This window comes from Hypanus sabinus, chromosome 2 (genome assembly GCF_030144855.1).
Source record: "Hypanus sabinus isolate sHypSab1 chromosome 2, sHypSab1.hap1, whole genome shotgun sequence".
Lineage (NCBI taxonomy): Eukaryota > Metazoa > Chordata > Chondrichthyes > Myliobatiformes > Dasyatidae > Hypanus > Hypanus sabinus.
Window position 1 is genome coordinate 1963775 of NC_082707.1, and position 16882 is coordinate 1980656.

Here is a 16882-nt window from a genome sequence, read left to right on the forward strand (position 1 = left end):
AACACCCCCCACTACCAAACTCCACACACAAATGTCAGGAAATGAGCAGATGTTTGTTCTTCTGAAATCATAACCACATGTGATATTTGTGCTGTGGGCAATGTTTCCTATAGTGGTGAGTCAAGGACTAGAGGGCACAGCCTCAGAACAGAGGGACATCCATTTCAAACAGAGATGTGGAGGAATTTCTTAAGCAAGAGGGTGGTGAATCTGTGGAATGCATTGCCAAAGGCAGTCATTGGGTTTATTTAAAGCAGAGGTTGATAGGTTCTCCATTTGTCAAGGTGTCAAAGTTTACAGGGAAGAGGCAGGAGAATGGGGTTGAGAAGGATAATAAATTAGCCATGATGGAATAGTGGGGCAGACTCAATGGGCTGAATGTCCTAATTCTGCTCTTATGTTTTATGGGATTAAGATTAAACTGGAGCCAGAGCCAATTGGTTATATTTTTTCTTTGTGATGATGTTTTTCTGAAATCATAACCGTATGTGCTACTTGAGCAGTGCACTGTGCTGTTGGTAGCTTGTTTCGCACCTTGGTTCTGCAGGAACACTGCTCCACACTGATTAAACTTAATGAACTGATTTGTAACAACGCTCAGCATTTTCCCAGTGATGAGATAATTACTGACAGGCCACAGGATGATATATTCATTTATTTCATTCTCATGGCGATATTGTACAGTTTATGATAAAAATTCTCTTTAAAATCTTTGCCCATTTATTTCAACCCAACCTTGCTCACAGAGCTCTTGTCAGTGACCTGGTGACTCAAGGTAGGGACAGGGATCCAGTGACTGGAGGGATTGGTGTAGAAGGGGGTGAGGGAAGAGGGCAAAGGCAAGAGGTCACTGAGCCAGTGAAAGGGATACTAGACGCGAGAAAGCCAACCCTGGCTCAGTAAAGGCACCATGAACACTGTTCCATAGACAAGACAGGGACAGAAAAAGTCCAACAGCATCTGGGAAAAATGTAAACCTTACTTTTCAAAAGCAGCAGAGAAGAATACTTCAAAAAGCGCACACAGTGGATTCCAGTTAATGGGGGTCATCTGCAAATTGAGGCAGCCACTTTTTTGGGACAATTCTTGAACAAAAACTAATCAATAAAACAGCAGGATTCCCTTAGTTTATTTGGGACACAGTACTGCTTAATGTGTTTGTGTTCAAAAAGCAGTGATTTCTGTCACTGATAGTTGGCAAGAAATAAGCACTAAGACAATTTGGAACCGTTTTGCTCTCTGCAGTTTCAAGCATTCAGGGTTGGAGATGCCAGAAACAGCTGGGAGTGAAAATGAAACGTTCACTACTTCAACAAGTTAGAAACAACAGAATTAAGGTAACAATCATCTTGAATGTTATCATGAAAATGAAGATCTGGAGGATGCAATCACTGTGTGAAGTCAGCGTTATGGGCACTGGGTGACTGCACTAATTTTGTTCATTTAGTCAAAGAACAGCAGCGTACATGAATGAATTCCTCCATCGATAACCATTACAGTTTTATAGTACTGTAGTATTGGTAGTGTTCTAATTTGTTCTGCATTTCATTTAAATACAAATTTGTTACTCAGTTAAACAGTAGTTTTTTTTTAATACAACTTTTTAACCATTTCCATGAAACCAGCTAATCGGGGCAGTCCTTAATTGGGCCAAAATGTAAGGTATTAATGTGTCCTAATTAACCAGAATCCACTGCATATCATTTCACAATAGACAAAATATTTTAAGTGCTCTAAGCTCTAGAGATGTTCAGACAGTGCTCTGCCCAGCAGACAGTCTGCTCGATGCACCATTCACTAACTGCCATAGCTACAACTTTGGTTAAAAATACAACTAAACCTTCCCAATTCTTATATTGCACAACTCTGTTGCGCTTTATACAAGGAAAAATATATATTTATCTATTCATACATTCCTTTAGATTTTGGGCAGAGATGCATATTTTTTTTTTTATATAAAGCAAAACATCCAAATTTCTATTAACAAGAAATAATTGCAAGCACTTTTCACAAAGCTTCAAACCCGTTATACTTCAACTGGCCAATATCCGCTGTGAGATTGACCACATAGAAACTCGCAACTACAAATCCTTGAAGAATTCCACCACCTCAGTCAGTGCAGAGCCGGTGATTAACGTGCCCGACAGGGGTCATTCTGGCACTCCGGAGGGACTTGATATTGCACCTTGGTGTTGGTGATGGCTCCATGCTTCTGTCGAAGGTGCAGACGCAGTTGGCTTTTGTGGCGGAAATGCAGATTACATTTCTCACACTGCGGAGAGACAGCACACACTGAGGCTGGTGGTCAGCCCTCTCCAAACAGCCCCACCCCAGGCTCGCACTGGGCTACAAGAGGGACCCTTTGCCCTCACACATTTAAGCAGCAACATCCTGATGAAAGGACTCATCCCAAAATGTTGACTGCTTATTCGTTCCCATAAATGCTGCCTGACCCGAGTTGTGCATTTCAAAGGATTAAATATTCCCTTTATGTAGACATACATCAAAACGGTGAAATGTCATTTGTGTCTGCAACCAGCCCAGTCTGAGAATTGCTGGGACAGCCTGCAGCTACCTGTCACCAACCCCAACCTGCTTACCTTTAGAATGTGGGAAGAAACCCACAGGGTAATGAGAACATACCGTACAAACTCCTCACAGACAGCAGTGGAAATTGAACTGATTTTTGAGCCAGCATTATGGTACTGCGTGGCCTACATGCCTCTGTCCCAAAGGGACCCTGCTCCGAAACCACATGCCCACCCATCAGCAGGCACAACCAGGGGCTGTATGGTTTGAGACCAACCCCAGCACCCCAGCCCAAGCTCTGGGACAGCCCGGAGACACCAATCTCAGGCTGCGGGTACCTAGCCGGACAAGGAACCTGCAACAGGCTTCGAGACCCAGGGGCCAGAGCACAGACCAGCCTTGCACCTCCCAATGCCCAGAGGACTCGAGGCCAGCTACTCTGCACACTCACATGGTAGGGCTTCTCTCCCGTGTGGATCCGAAGATGACTCTTGAGTGTCTGCAGATGCCGGAATCGCGTACCACAGATCTCACACGGATATGGTTTCTCACCAGTATGGATCAACACATGGGCACGGAGGTGAGCTACCTGCAGAATGGAAGGAAAGGGAGAGTCAGTCAGTCCATTGACATGGTATTCTCCAACTATCAAGTCACTGTAACTGTGTGCTCGCTCAAGGCTCAATATTGGTCCGAATTCTTCAGAATTCAGAAGACACAGGGAAGATTCCCTTCAAATGAGAAAGTCAAATTTACTCTTATTCAGTGGGAGACAAAACAGGAAACTACCATAATGGCCGTCATGGGAGAAATAGCAATGATGTCACCACAGCACACTGCACTCCATGAATGGAAGCTGGTGGGTGGGCTAGACCTTCCAGAAGATATTTGATATGGTGCCACATAGGAAGCTATTACACTGTTAGCAAACACTGAGGGGACTAGAATACAAAAGCAAAGATGTAACATTGAGGGTTTTAAGGCATTGGTCAGAAATGAAAGTTGATGCATGAGGAGCATTTGTTGGCTCTGGGCCTGTATTCACTGGAGTGGGGGGATCTCACTGAAACCTATTGAATATTGAAAGGCCCAGATTGAGTGGCAATGGAGAGGATGTTTTCTATAGTGGGAGAGTAAGTTAGGGCCAGAGGGCACAGCCTCAGAACAGAGATTAGGAGGGATTCGCTTAGCCAGAGGATGGAGAGTCTGTGGAGGCAAATGCCAGACAGCCGTGGAGCCAATTCATTGGGTACATTTACAGTGCAGGTTGATAGGATATTAAACATTACAAGAAGGCGGCAGAGAATAGGGTTGAGAGGGACAATAGATCAGCCACGATGGAACAGCAGAGCAGACTTGCTGGGCCAAATGGCCTAATTTAGATCCAATGTCCAATGGTCTTATTATCAAAAGCTGGGATTGACAGAGGTAACTGGGGGGTCGGGGAGAAGAGGTTGCAGGAGGAGTGTAACATGAGGCAGTGAATTATCAGGTGGGGTACCAATGCCCCCCCCCCCCCCCCCACCTTTGGTGGTGACCAGTGATGCATAAAGACATTGTTGCTAAATTTGCCCCTGCAAAGATCGGAGGAAGTTGTTAGATTAGACTACAATTGTTATTTTCTTTGCTGTTTAACACAAGACTGTAAGACATTGGAGCAGAATTAGGCTATTTGGCCCATTGAGTCTACTCCGTCATTCAATCATGGCTGATCCTTTGTTTATCAACCCCAGTTCCCAGGTTTCTCCCCGTAACCTTTGACACAATGTCCATTAAGAACCTACCAATCTCTGCCTTAAATATGTCCAAAAACCTTGTCTCCACAGCTAACTAATTCCACAAATTTACTACTCTCTGGCTAAAGAAATTTCTCCCCATCTGTTTTGAAAGGGCACCCCTTAATCCTGAGGCTATGCCCTCTTGTCCTAAACTCTCCCACCATGGGAAACAGACTTTCCACATCTACTGTCTGGGCTTTTCAACATTCGAAAGGTTTCAATGAGATCTTCCCCCCCCATCCTTCTGAATTTCAGCAAGTACAGACCCAGAGCCATCAAACATTCCTCATATGATAACCCTTTCAAACCTTTCCCATGTTACTGGTAAATTTTGTAATTTATCTATTGAGAGATACAGTGCTGAGCAGGCTGCACTGCCCCAGCGACCCACTTTAACCCTGGCCTAATCACAGGATAATTTAACTATCACCAAATAACCTACTAACCAGTAGGTCTTTGGACTGTGGGAGGAAACCCTCATCTCACAGGGAGGACGTACAAACTCCTTACCAATGACTTCAGAACCGAACTGCAAATCTGACATCTTGAGCTGTAATACCATCGTGCTAACCACTATGTTATGTACGGTGGCACCCACCACTTATATACATGTAAATGCTTAGTATATTTCCTAGTGGTCACAGTATGTATGTGTAGTTGGTCAGTGCGTTCCCTTAGTGGATGCAGTTCCTTGTAACATTCTGGAAAGCTCTGGAAGCTTTTCTAGTGCTACATTATTGGAGTAGGGGCTATATGATTGGTTGACTCATCCACAAATTTGAAGGGAATGTTTCTTATCTACAGGTATAAGAGGAGCTGACCTAATGACATCACATCTTTTTGCTTCCCTCCCTGCTACTAGCCTGCCTCTGCCCGTTTCAAATCTTTGTTCTTCAAGACAATGGTGAAGCAGCAAATTTTGCTCTAAAAGAACATTGAATTAAAAACACCAGGCTCCAACAAAGTTGAGATGTGAAGAGGCTGCAGGGCCAATGTATAGATGACAAAGGAAAGATACAAGATATACCTTTCCTACTTACAGAAAAAATATGAATAAGATTGAAAGTGCGGAGAAAATTCGCAGAATGCTGCCGGGACCTGAGGACCCGAGTTATACAGAAAGGTTGAAAAGGTTAGGTCTTTATTCCCTGTCCATATCATATACGGACAGGAGAACCAACGAAGAAGTTCTACAGAGAACAAAAACAAAATGTACATTACTTAAAAAGAAAATCAGAAAACAGTAATCAGAGTTCTTTGGACACATCATACGAAGAGAGACAGAACATTTAGTTACAACTGGAAAGCTGGAAGGAAAAAGCAGAGGCAGACAATGAAAAATGTATTAACATCATGGTGAGAAACAGGGGAGGCAACAACTACAATTCGGAAGGTTGGGGACCACGATGGATTGAGAGACTGATTGCCCACACCAAACAGTGCGGTACCTGGATGATGATACAGAATTGAGGGATACAGATAGGGTAAATGCAAGCAGGTTTTTTCCACTGAGGTTGGAAGCCCGATCACAGTTGTCTGGATTCTGGTGGGCTTTGGGCTCTGGGCTCCCGAAGGGAAAGGGACCAGTTACAGGCAGGCTCTCTCCAGTCCAGGGGGAGGGGGATCAACAATTCCATTATCGGCTGGAACCAGCTTTCTGCTGTCAAACAATCGGCTCAGGACAGTCAAGGGTACGGCTTACCCTCATGGGGTGAAGATACTTGGAACATGGCAAACCCATAGCAGTGCGGCAAGTGGAACAGATCACCCACCTGCACAAAACGTGCCCCACACGTCTCACACTTGTACGGCTTCTCCCCGGAGTGGATGCGGGTGTGAGTCTTCAGATTGGCTGGCCGGTTGAACTGGGCTCCACAGATGTTGCAACGATACGGCTTCTCACCTGTGGGTGCAGGGCAAGAGGGCAGGGTGAGGAAATGTGGGCGATTTGGGCAGGGAACCTCAATGCCAGCTTCCCAATCCCCGTACTGAAATGGCATTCCCCCTCCCGACACCTTCGTACCCTACTCCAATGCCCTCAGAGACCCAAATACCCCCTCCCTCTCCCCTTACCAACACTCCTTCACCTCTCCCCATGGCTGCTGCCACAACAGCCTCTATCCATAAAGGCACAAGGGCAAAATTAGGCCATTCAACCCATCACATCTGCTCTGCCATTTCATCATGGCTGGCTTATTACCCCTCTCAACCCCATTCTGACCTCTCCCTGTAACCTTTGACACCCTGACTAATCAATAACCCATCAACCTCTGCTGTAAATATACCCAATGACTTGGCCTCCACAGCTGTCTGTGGCAGTGAATTCCATAGATTCACCACCCTGTTGCTAAAATTCCACCTCATCTGTTCTAAATGGGTGCCGCTCTATTCCGAGGCTGTGCCAGACTCCCCCACAACAGGAATATGTCCACTCCAAGCCTTTCAATCTTCAGTAGGTTTCAATGAGATCCCCCCACTTTCTTCTAAACTCCAGTGAGTACAGGCCCATGTTAACCATTCCATTCCCAGAATCTTTATGAGCCCCTCCCAGCTCCCGCCCGTCCCCCTCCCCACCTGTGTGGACGGTCCTGTGGCTGGCCAGGTTGCCCTTGAAGCGGAAGGCCGCCTGACAGCGGTCACACCGGTATGGTTTGTCACTGTGGGACTGCAGGAGGTGGCGCTTCAGGGCCGCATCCTCTGGGAACCTGGAGTCACACTCACAACATGGGAACGAGCCGGCATCTGCAGGAGAGCATCATGTCACAGTGGGAACATTGGACCATTCAGCCTATCACTGCCATTCCATCATGGCCGATTTATTATTCCTCTCAAACCCATTCTCCCATCTTCTCGCTATACCCTTTGACACCCTAATCATGAATCTATCAACGTTCGCTTTAACTACACCTAATGACTTGGCCTCCACAGCCAGATTCACCACTCTCTGGCTAAAGAAATTCCTCACATCTGTTCGAAATTAAAGTCCCCTCTATTGAGGCTCTGCCCTCTGATCCTAGACTCCCCTACTACAGGGAACATCCTCTCCACATCCACTCCATCTAGGAGTCACTTTCAAGCATCTCATGCTCTTAAAATTTCTTTTCTATATTTTTGTATTTGCACAGTTTATCATCTTTTACACATTGGTTGTTTGACCGTCCCATTGTATGCAGTCTTTCAGTGATTCTACTATGTTTCTGACTACTGACTGCAATAAGACAATTTCAGGGTTGCATATGGTGCATAAAGTACAATGCTGTGCAAAAGTCTTGGGCACAGGCAAAAAGAACTGTAAAGTGAAGATGCTTTCGAAAGTAATGATATGTTTCTAAACATCAAAATAATTACTATAGAGCAGTAAACAGTTAAAAACTAAATCAAATCAGTATTTGGTGTAACCACCCTTTGCCTTAAAGACAGCATCAATTCTCTTAGATACACTGCCCTGTGATTTTTAGGAAATCGGCAGTAGGTTGTTCCATGCATCTTAGAGAATTTGTCACAGTTCTTCTGCAGACTTTGGCAGTCTCGCTTGCTTCTCTCTCCCCCTCTCCAGGTACTCCCTCAATGATGAGATCAGGGCTCTGTGGAGGCCTCACCCTCTTGCAGAACTCCTCGTTCTCTTTCCAAGATAGTTCATTATAACCTTGGCCATGTGTTTGGGGTCATTGTCCTGATGCAGAATGAAATTGGGACTTCTCTTATGGTATTGAGTGATGTACTTTTCAGTATTGGGGATTCTGATACTTCTAACCAGATCCATTTGCAGAAAGGCAGCCCAAAGCTGCAGGAAACCTCTGTTGTGCTTTGGTGGGCTCCACATGCTCACCTCCTGCTTGAGGCAACATCGTCACATTTTGACTCATCAGTCCAGATGCCTTTGCTCAGCACCCAGTCCTTGTTTTGTGCATAGCTGAACCTCCCGGCTTTGTTTCCACTTTGGAGCAACTCTTCCACGAAGAGCACCTCTGATGAGACTTCTCCGGACTGTAATGGGGTGCACTTGGGTTCCAGTGGTTTCTGAGAGTTCTGAGCTGACAGCACTGCTGAACTTCTTTCAGACTGAAGAGTGCAAGAATTATTGATTTGAAGATCACACTCACATCTGCCACATCCTCACCTTTTAGTCTGGTTGTCACTGGCCCGGTTTGATCTCTTCTACACCCGTTGTTTCAGTTAATTTATTTGAAAAGTGATCTATTACTAATATATTATTTTCCTTAACAAAATACAAAAAATTCTCTAACATTTAATTTTTTTTTTGAAAAGTGAATGCTTGGAAACCTAAAATTTGCTTTTTCTACTGACACTAATGCAAAAGACAAAATTAAACATCTAAAGGAAAAAATAAAAAAACTAGGGAGCCCTGGTGCACAGTAGTGTAACTTTGATCTTTGAACTGAAATGGACATCTCCCATTTATCCAACTCTTCCCCCCCCCCAGTCACTACCCTCCATCACACCCCTCCTGTCTATTCCCCACAAACCCTCTACCTTTTCCAACACCCCCTCCCCCGACCTCTTCCCCCTTCTCCATTACCGACAGCCCCCCTTTCCCCTGCTCACCTGAGCTGGAGTCCGAGAGCTCAGACTGTGTCTCTGTCAGCTCCTCACTGGGAGGGCATCCGGGGGTCCGACGAACCTCTGCCTGTTGGGAGGATGGCGACTGGCACGAGGTGCACTTCCCAGAGGACAGGCGCTTGCAGTCGGGCGAGGAGGCGTCCGGTGACCTTGGTCAGAAATGGAGAATGAAGTGAGATGGGGTGGGGGGTAGAGATGTGGAGGAGAGGAAACCGTTTTGTAGGGGACTTGAGGGAAGATCATTGTCAAGATCCAGAACCCAATTGCAGCCCTAGTGCATGCCTGACACACATACACCCTCCAACACACCCACTGCATAGCACCCCCAAACACTCACCCAGTAAAGAGAGTGCAAACAAATTTACAAGGATGTTGCCAGGATTAGAGGACTCACATTCAGGGAAAACTTTAATCGCTGGAGAGAAGGAGAAATGGGGGAGATTTGCTAGAGGTAGGCAGAATCATGAGGAGTACAGAGAGTAACTACAAGCAGCTTTTCCCACCGAGGTTGGGTGGGACTAGTGGTCATGGGCCAGGGGTGAAAGGTGAAATGTTTAAGGGGAATTTCTTACTCAGAGGCTGGTGAGAGTGTGATGGACGCAGAGTCGATCTCAACATTTAGAGAAGTTTGGACAGGTACACAGATGGAGGTGTATGGAGGGCTAAGGTCCAGGTCAATTAGACTAGGCAGATAACCAGGTTAACAAGCACTAGATGGGCCAAAGGGTATTGAGCAAAGGAAGGTGCAAAGTGACCTGACAGAGATGCACAAAATAGAGTGGAGACTTCTTCCCCAGGGCTAATGCAAAGGGGCACAATTTTTCCAGGTGATTGGAGGAAAGCAGGGGTGGGTGGAATATCAGAGGCAAGCTCTGGCAGAGTGAATGGTTGGTGCATGGGACTCCCTGCAGGTGGAGGTAGGGGCATTTAAGATAGGCACAAGGATGACAGAAAAATGGATGGGCACATAGGAGGGAAGGTCTAGATTGGTCAGAGTAGGTTAAAAGATCAGGACAACATTGTGGGCCAAAAGGCCTGTAATGTACTGTTCTAAAGGATGGTCACACAACCACTCCCACCCATCACCTGGCCCATGCTGGGCTCTGACCACCCTTACCTGCCCACAATGCTGTTGAGTCGTGAGGCCTGTGCATCGGTGTCCACGTCCATTCTCTCGGGCGTCAGGCTCGCTAGGCCCTCGGTCTCGTGAGATCCCTGGAATGGAGCAGTGCACTCAGAGAAGGGTGGGGCAGCCCCATTCTGGGCCTCCAGGCTGCTGCCGGCCCCCCCCTTCGAGTCCTGGTTGAGGGAGTTGAGGACAATGAATTTGTACTTTTTCCAGTTGCAGGCCCTGGCGTCAATAACACTCTTGGCCGGCGGGGAGTTGGTGCAGAGCGGCCGGGCGGCATTCTTACTACTGCAGGACTCTGTGGGCGAGTTAGGATGACAGTCAGACTTGAGGGGGCTGTGCGGTCCCAACAGGCTACCCTTGTGGTTGACAGGCAGGTTGCTGGGCTCCAGCTGGCCTCTGCCCTCCTCCTTGAGTACGCGGGGGTCAGCCATCCTCCAGGACTGGGCCAAGGCCGGGTAGCCAAGGGGACTGACTCGCCCAGCCTGCGTCACTGGCTGCGGGCTGTAGTGACACTCAGCTTTGAGCCCAGCCTCCCGTGGGGTGAAGGCCGCTGTACTCGATGGGATGTCAGCAGTAGGTCGGTTGCCAAATTTCGCACAGCCTTGCTGGGCCGAGATCCTCCTCATCTCCGGCATCTCACACCAGGCCAGGCGGCAGTCCCGGAACTCACGGAGAGGGTAGGTGCTGGCAGAATAACTGTGGACAGGCAGTTGGCGGTACAGGTGGTAGGGGTGATGGGATGGGGTCAGTACATTGTACACAGCAGAGTCTGAACCCCTGCCGTCTGGCGCAGAGGCGTCTGGCAGGACTTTCTCCGAGGCGTCAGACTTGTGGAAGGTTACAAGCTCCCGAGGTAGTGTGGTGTTTCCTGGCAGGTAGGCCTGGCACGATGGGCTCAGAGTTGGGCAGATGTCTTCACTGGGAAGAAAGGAGTCAAAGTCAGCAATCGATGCCAGGAAAAAGAGCACAAACACCAAAGGGCCTGTTTCTGTGCCACAACTATGACTATTGTCATTCAACCACACACCTGTATTCTGACAGATGAAACAACGTTCCTCCGGACCAAGGTACACAACTGTACGGATAACTCGAACAAAACAACATTCTTCACACCAAGCTGTACAACAGTAAATTAACTCAAACACATACAGAAATACCACAAATAGGGTGCATTTACGACAAGTTAAAAAGTAAACTGTACAAAACTACTGGCGCTTCATACGTGACGAGACTGGGTGGTGACAGGGAGTTCAGTATCTCAGTCTGGGGGAAGAAGCTGTTTCCCATATTAACAGTCCTTGTCCTAATGCTGCCTGATTGTTGGACAGATGAGGGGGATCATTGTCGATGCTAATGACCCTGTGTTTGCAGCCTTCCTGATAAATACCTCTACTGGGTGGGACAGAGACCCCATTGATCCTCCCAGCATCCTCACAATCCTTCGTAGGGACTCACTGTCAGATGCCTTGCAGTTCCTGTACCGGATGGTGATGCAGCTGGACAGGACATTAACACCAAGTCCGAGATGCAAAAGGCAAACGGTGACTGGGAATCCGGAATAGACAGCGAGGCAGAGGGACGGTGACTGGGAATCCGGAATAGACAGCGAGGCAGAGGGACGGTGACTGGGAATCCGGAATAGACAGCGAGGCAGAGGGACGGTGACTGGGAATCCGGAATAGACAGCGAGGCAGAGGGACGGTGACTGGGAATCCGGAATAGACAGCGAGGCAGAGGGACGGTGACTGGGAATCCGGAATAGACAGCGAGGCAGAGGGACGGTGACTGGGAATCCGGAATAGACAGCGAGGCAGAGGGTCGGTGACTGGGAATCCGGAATAGACAGTGAGGCAGACGGACAGGGGTCACAGTTTAAGGATAAAGGGGAAGCCTTTTAGGACCAAGATGAGGAAAAACTTCTTCACACAGAGAGTGGTGAATCTGTGGAATTCTCTGCCACAGGAAACAGTTGAGGCCGGGTCATTAGCTATATTTAAGAGGGAGTTAGATATGGCCCTTGTGGCTAAAGGGATCGGGGGTATGGAGAGAAAACACCTACAGGGTTCTGAGTTGGATGATCAGCCATGATCATACTGTATGGCAGTGCAGGCTCAAGGGGCCGAATGGCCTACTCCTGCACCTATTTTCTATGTTTCAATGACAGTGACTGGGAATCTGGAGTAGACTGCGAGGCAGAGGGATTCAGCAGTTGGACTGCATCCGGTGTGGGGTGGGGGGGGGGGGGGTGCCGGAAAAGAGTTGATGTTTCAAGGTGAAACCTTCACTAGGACCTTGAAACGTCAATTGTTCACAGAGCCACAGGTCTCTCCCTTCACCTAGGAGCACCATCACTCAGAGTCTGCACCAGCTCTGACACAGGAAACCAGCTCAGGAGCTGATGGATGGATAAGGTTCCAGGAAATTATCTTCTCAGCAGGTCAGGTAAGTCGAAAAACCACCGCACTGATAGCATTAATCTTCGAGTGTGCAAGTCTCCAGGTAAGCTATCATGGGGCAAGGCAGCCGTCGGACAGCGAGGCAGCAATCTTGCCCAGTTCTGGAACCCCTTGTTAGTCAGGGTCACCCACAGAAGTTGCACCCTAGCTGTCTACATGATGCATGCCAGGACAGTACAGTATTGAGAGCAAGCTGATGCCCACACAGCAGGCTACCCCTCTCCACACGTTGATGAATGCAATGGAACAGTAGAGACTGATACAGTCAGGCACTACAGTGTTCTAGGGGCTCCAGCTCCAGATCTTTCCCTCAGGGTTCAATCCCGACTCCTTCCCCATGAGTGGGTAAAGATGCGAGGCAGAAGTTTGAGATCAGAGTTTTCCTTCTCCGAGACGAGCTGCCATCTACAGCTGATGAGCCCCGTCTGCCCCAAGTGATGGGTTTTAAGGCGGCAGTAACCTGCCTTTGCCCCTTCTCCAGTCAGGAGGAACAGTCCTACCAGTCTCAGCAACTGGACTTTTATCAGAGGCTATTTTTTGAGATGCACAGTACTGGGAGCATTTAATTGGTAGTGGGAGCTTATCTGCACCCTCACCCCCACCCACGACAACCTTAAAGAACTAAACCTAGTGCTGACAGCTTGTCAAACACCACAGTACAGAGAGAGTAGCATTAGGACCCAGCAAGTTCCCACAGCCCTAGGCCCAAGGCCTTCCCCAGTGATGTCACTATGGCACCACCTCCCTACACAAGATATTCCACCCATTCATTGCCAACACTAAAATTAAAAATAACTAGACCCAGTCTACACTCACTCTTTCAACCCACCCACACTTTATAGTATGTGCACAAGGGGAACAGCAGGGCCTCTGTCACCCAAATTATTCTGAAACCAGAACACTGCAATTTTATACAGAATTGGTTCATCAGTGATGGATATTGACTGTCTGGTAACTTATGCATGTTTGAATCACCACTCATGATGGAGATGTTAAAAATCAATAGAAACTACAAGCTGACAACTGATGATATTTTGAAGTTAGTAAATACAATTTCCCTCAGTTGTTGGGTCTCTCATGGTTCCCATCTCGTCTGTCTCCAGCACTCCCTGCAGTGTTCTTACAAATTACCAGTCATTCTTACCCTTCTGAACTGCAACAAGCAAGGTTGGCCCAGTAGTCTCACTTGACCACAACAGCCGCAGGCTAGTCTTGTGTGGACATTCTTTAACCCGTGCTGTACTGCAGCTTCCACACCTCCTCTGCTCTGGTCTCCCTCACTCCCTGCAGCCCTATCCACTCCCTCTGTAGCTTCCTCCCATCCCACATAGGAGCACTACCCCCTACCCCCCTCAAACCCACCCTGACAGCAGGGGGTCCACCTGTGAGGTCACCGCCCAATGCCTCACCTGGTCTACAGGTACCTGTGAGGTCACCGCCCAATGCCTCACCTGGTCTACAGGTACCTGTGAGGTCACCGCCCAATGCCTCACCTGGTCTACAGGTACCTGTGAGGTCACCGCCCAATGCCTCACCTGGTCTACAGGTACCTGTGAGGTCACCGCCCAATGCCTCACCTGGTCTACAGGTACCTGTGAGGTCACCGCCCAATGCCTCACCTGGTCTACAGGTACCTGTGAGGTCACCGCCCAATGCCTCACCTGGTCTACAGGTACCTGTGAGGTCACCGCCCAATGCCTCACCTGGTCTACAGGTACCTGTGAGGTCACCGCCCAATGCCTCACCTGGTCTACAGGTACCTGTGAGGTCACCGCCCAATGCCTCACCTGGTCTACAGGTACCTGTGAGGCCACTGCCCAGATGCCTCACCTGGACTACAGGTAGCTGTGAGGTCACCGCCCAGATGCCTCACCTGGACTACAGGTACCTGTGAGGCCACCGCCCAGATGCCTCACCTGGACTACAGGTAGCTGTGAGGTCACCGCCCAGATGCCTCACCTGGACTGTAGGTACCTGCGACAGGTATCAGCCACGTGGTCCATCTGCAGGTACAGGGCTGTGTTCATCACAGCCATGATGGTGCCTTCTCGCAGCGACAGCCGGGACGTGTACATGAAGTCTAGCAGGATGCCGAATCCCTCTGGGTCCACATCCGAGTCCAATGTCACTTTGTCTAGGTTCAGCTTCACCTGATCCGTGAAGATCATGTAGAACAGGCCACTGTAAACACAACACATATGGCATCAGGCAGGACAGACCATAGCACCAGCTCACAACCCCACACACAGCCCAGCTCTCTCCCAACTGCAGGATATTCACAAGAATGCTCTTGGGATTGAAAGGGTTAACATTCTTTTGATAAGATGTCAGTGCGTTCAATTGTAGTGGCTTTTATCAAGTTAACCAAAGGTGCTATTGTTTTTTTTTTTAAAAAGGTACTTCATGATGGCAAGACCGTGCCGGACATTAAGAACTGAAGGTACTGTAGGTCTACCCCATCAGTGAGTTGTTCATTGGCAGAGAAACCGAAGGAGCCAGACTTGGTGCGGTTTGGCCACTGACCGTGTCTGAGGGGCTTCGGAGGAGTTGATGCAGGAAGTAAGTGTGCAGCCCCACAGCAAGCGATTCTCTGAATCGCTTTTCTTGTGACCGCAAGAGCCTGCTGAGCATTGTTTATGTGGAATACTGCACGTCTGGTTTGCTGACTCATTGGCGGACGGCAGGGGAGCTGTGTGGCCTGGGATGTAGAGAGGACCAGGCTCAGGCCACAGTGTCACCTGCTAACAGCCACCCAGGAGAGGAGCACTGGAGTTGGTGCACTCTACCATGGTGGTGTGGCGCAGTGTCCATGTTGGATTTGGGGCTGCCTCTCACCATTCTGAGTCCAATGACTGCTGCAACATTCATAGACTCAGGGTGTTGGACCACATTTTGTTTGTGAAAATTTTCCTGACATCTCAGTGATATTTTGCATGTGCTGTATGCTGTGTATGACTGTGGCACTGTTTTATACCCAGGAGTAATACTTGTTTTGACTGCATTCATGTATGGTAGAATGACAATTAAAGTTGAGCTTTAAAGCACGAGTGTTTGATGGCTCTGAGCCTGTACTCGCTGGAGTTTAACACAAACAGAAAACACACAGCACAATACAGGCCCTTCGCTCCACAATACTGTGCTGAACATGTACTTACTTTAGAAATTACCTAGGGTTACCATAGCCCTCTATTTTTCTAAGCTCCATGTACCTGTCCAGGAATCTCTTAAAAGACCCTATCGTATCCGCCTTCACCACCGTCATGACAGCCCATTCCACACATTTACCACTCTCTGCATAAAAACTTACCCTGCCAGCCTGAGGGGCGGACAGGTCTGCGAGCCGAAAATTGGTGCAGAAGCAGAGCCGAGGAGTCAGAGATCAGGAAGAGCCGTAGTAGTAGGGGACTCCATAGTAAGAGGTACGGAAAGGGGTTTCTGTGGTGACAGGCACGATTTAAGGATGGTGTGTTGCCTCCCTGGTGCTAAGATCCAGGACATCACGGACCGATTGCAGGGAATCCTCAAGGGTGATGCTGAACAGCTGGAAGTGGTAGCGCATGTCGGCACAAATGACATCGGGAAGAAGAGGAAGGACATTCTGCAGCGGGACTTCAGAGAACTCGGAAGAAGGCTGAAAAGCAGGACTTCCACAGTGGTTATCTCTGGTTTGCTTCCAGTTCCTCGTGCTGGAGAGGGCAGGAACAGGGAGATAATGGATCTGAATGTGTGGCTGAGGAACTGGTGCAGGAAGCAAGGATTTACGTTCTTGGACCACTAGGGTATGTTTTGGGGTAGGGATGAATTGTACAAAAGGGACGGGTTGCACCTTAATAGGTGGGGGACCAGCATTCTGGCAGACAGGTTTGCCACTGCAACACGGATGTGTTTAAACTAAGTAGTGGGGGGGGGGGGGGGGAAGAGAGGGGGATGAACTGGAAATACAAGGATGGAGTTAAAAGGAAAGTGAAAATAAGTTAAAAAGGACAACAGAATCAATGGAGTAGAAAGCTCAAGAAGAGATCATACAGTATGGCCAAGTGAAATAGGAATTGATATGAACTGAGAGGGGAGTAACGAATTAAAAGTATTATATATGAATGCACGAAGTATAAGGAATAAAGTAGATGAGCTTGAGGCTCAGTTGGAAATTGGCAAGTACGATGTTGTGGGAATAACAGAGGCATGGCTTCAAGCGGACAGGGCCTGGAAAATGAATATTCAAGGATAGACATCTTATCGAAAGGACAGACTGACTGGCGGGGGGGGGGGGTGGCTGTGTTGGTGAGGAATGATATTCAGTCCCTTGCAAGGGGGGGACATAGAATCTGGGGATGTAGAGTCAGTATGGATAGAACTGAGAAATTCTAAGAGTAGAAAGACCCTAATGGGAGTTATCTACAGGCCCC

The 16882-nt window shown here is 48.2% G+C and overlaps 1 protein-coding gene across 3 annotated transcripts in view; it reads right to left on the bottom strand.

Moving 5' to 3' along the window:
* Positions 1 to 1157: 1157 nt before the first annotated feature.
* Positions 1158 to 16882, bottom strand: part of bcl6aa (BCL6A transcription repressor a) — a 37803-nt gene continuing 22078 nt past the window's right edge. For all 3 annotated transcript variants that reach the window (XM_059991238.1, XM_059991227.1, XM_059991230.1), the window contains exons 4-10: positions 14436 to 14657; positions 10006 to 10938; positions 8874 to 9037; positions 6882 to 7049; positions 6080 to 6210; positions 2981 to 3118; positions 1158 to 2272 (exon numbers count right to left, since the gene is read on the bottom strand). In XM_059991238.1, the coding sequence (XP_059847221.1) occupies positions 2132 to 2272; positions 2981 to 3118; positions 6080 to 6210; positions 6882 to 7049; positions 8874 to 9037; positions 10006 to 10938; positions 14436 to 14657 (1897 nt within the window). In that variant the 3' untranslated portion in view covers positions 1158 to 2131. The remainder of the gene's footprint in view (positions 2273 to 2980; positions 3119 to 6079; positions 6211 to 6881; positions 7050 to 8873; positions 9038 to 10005; positions 10939 to 14435; positions 14658 to 16882) is intronic.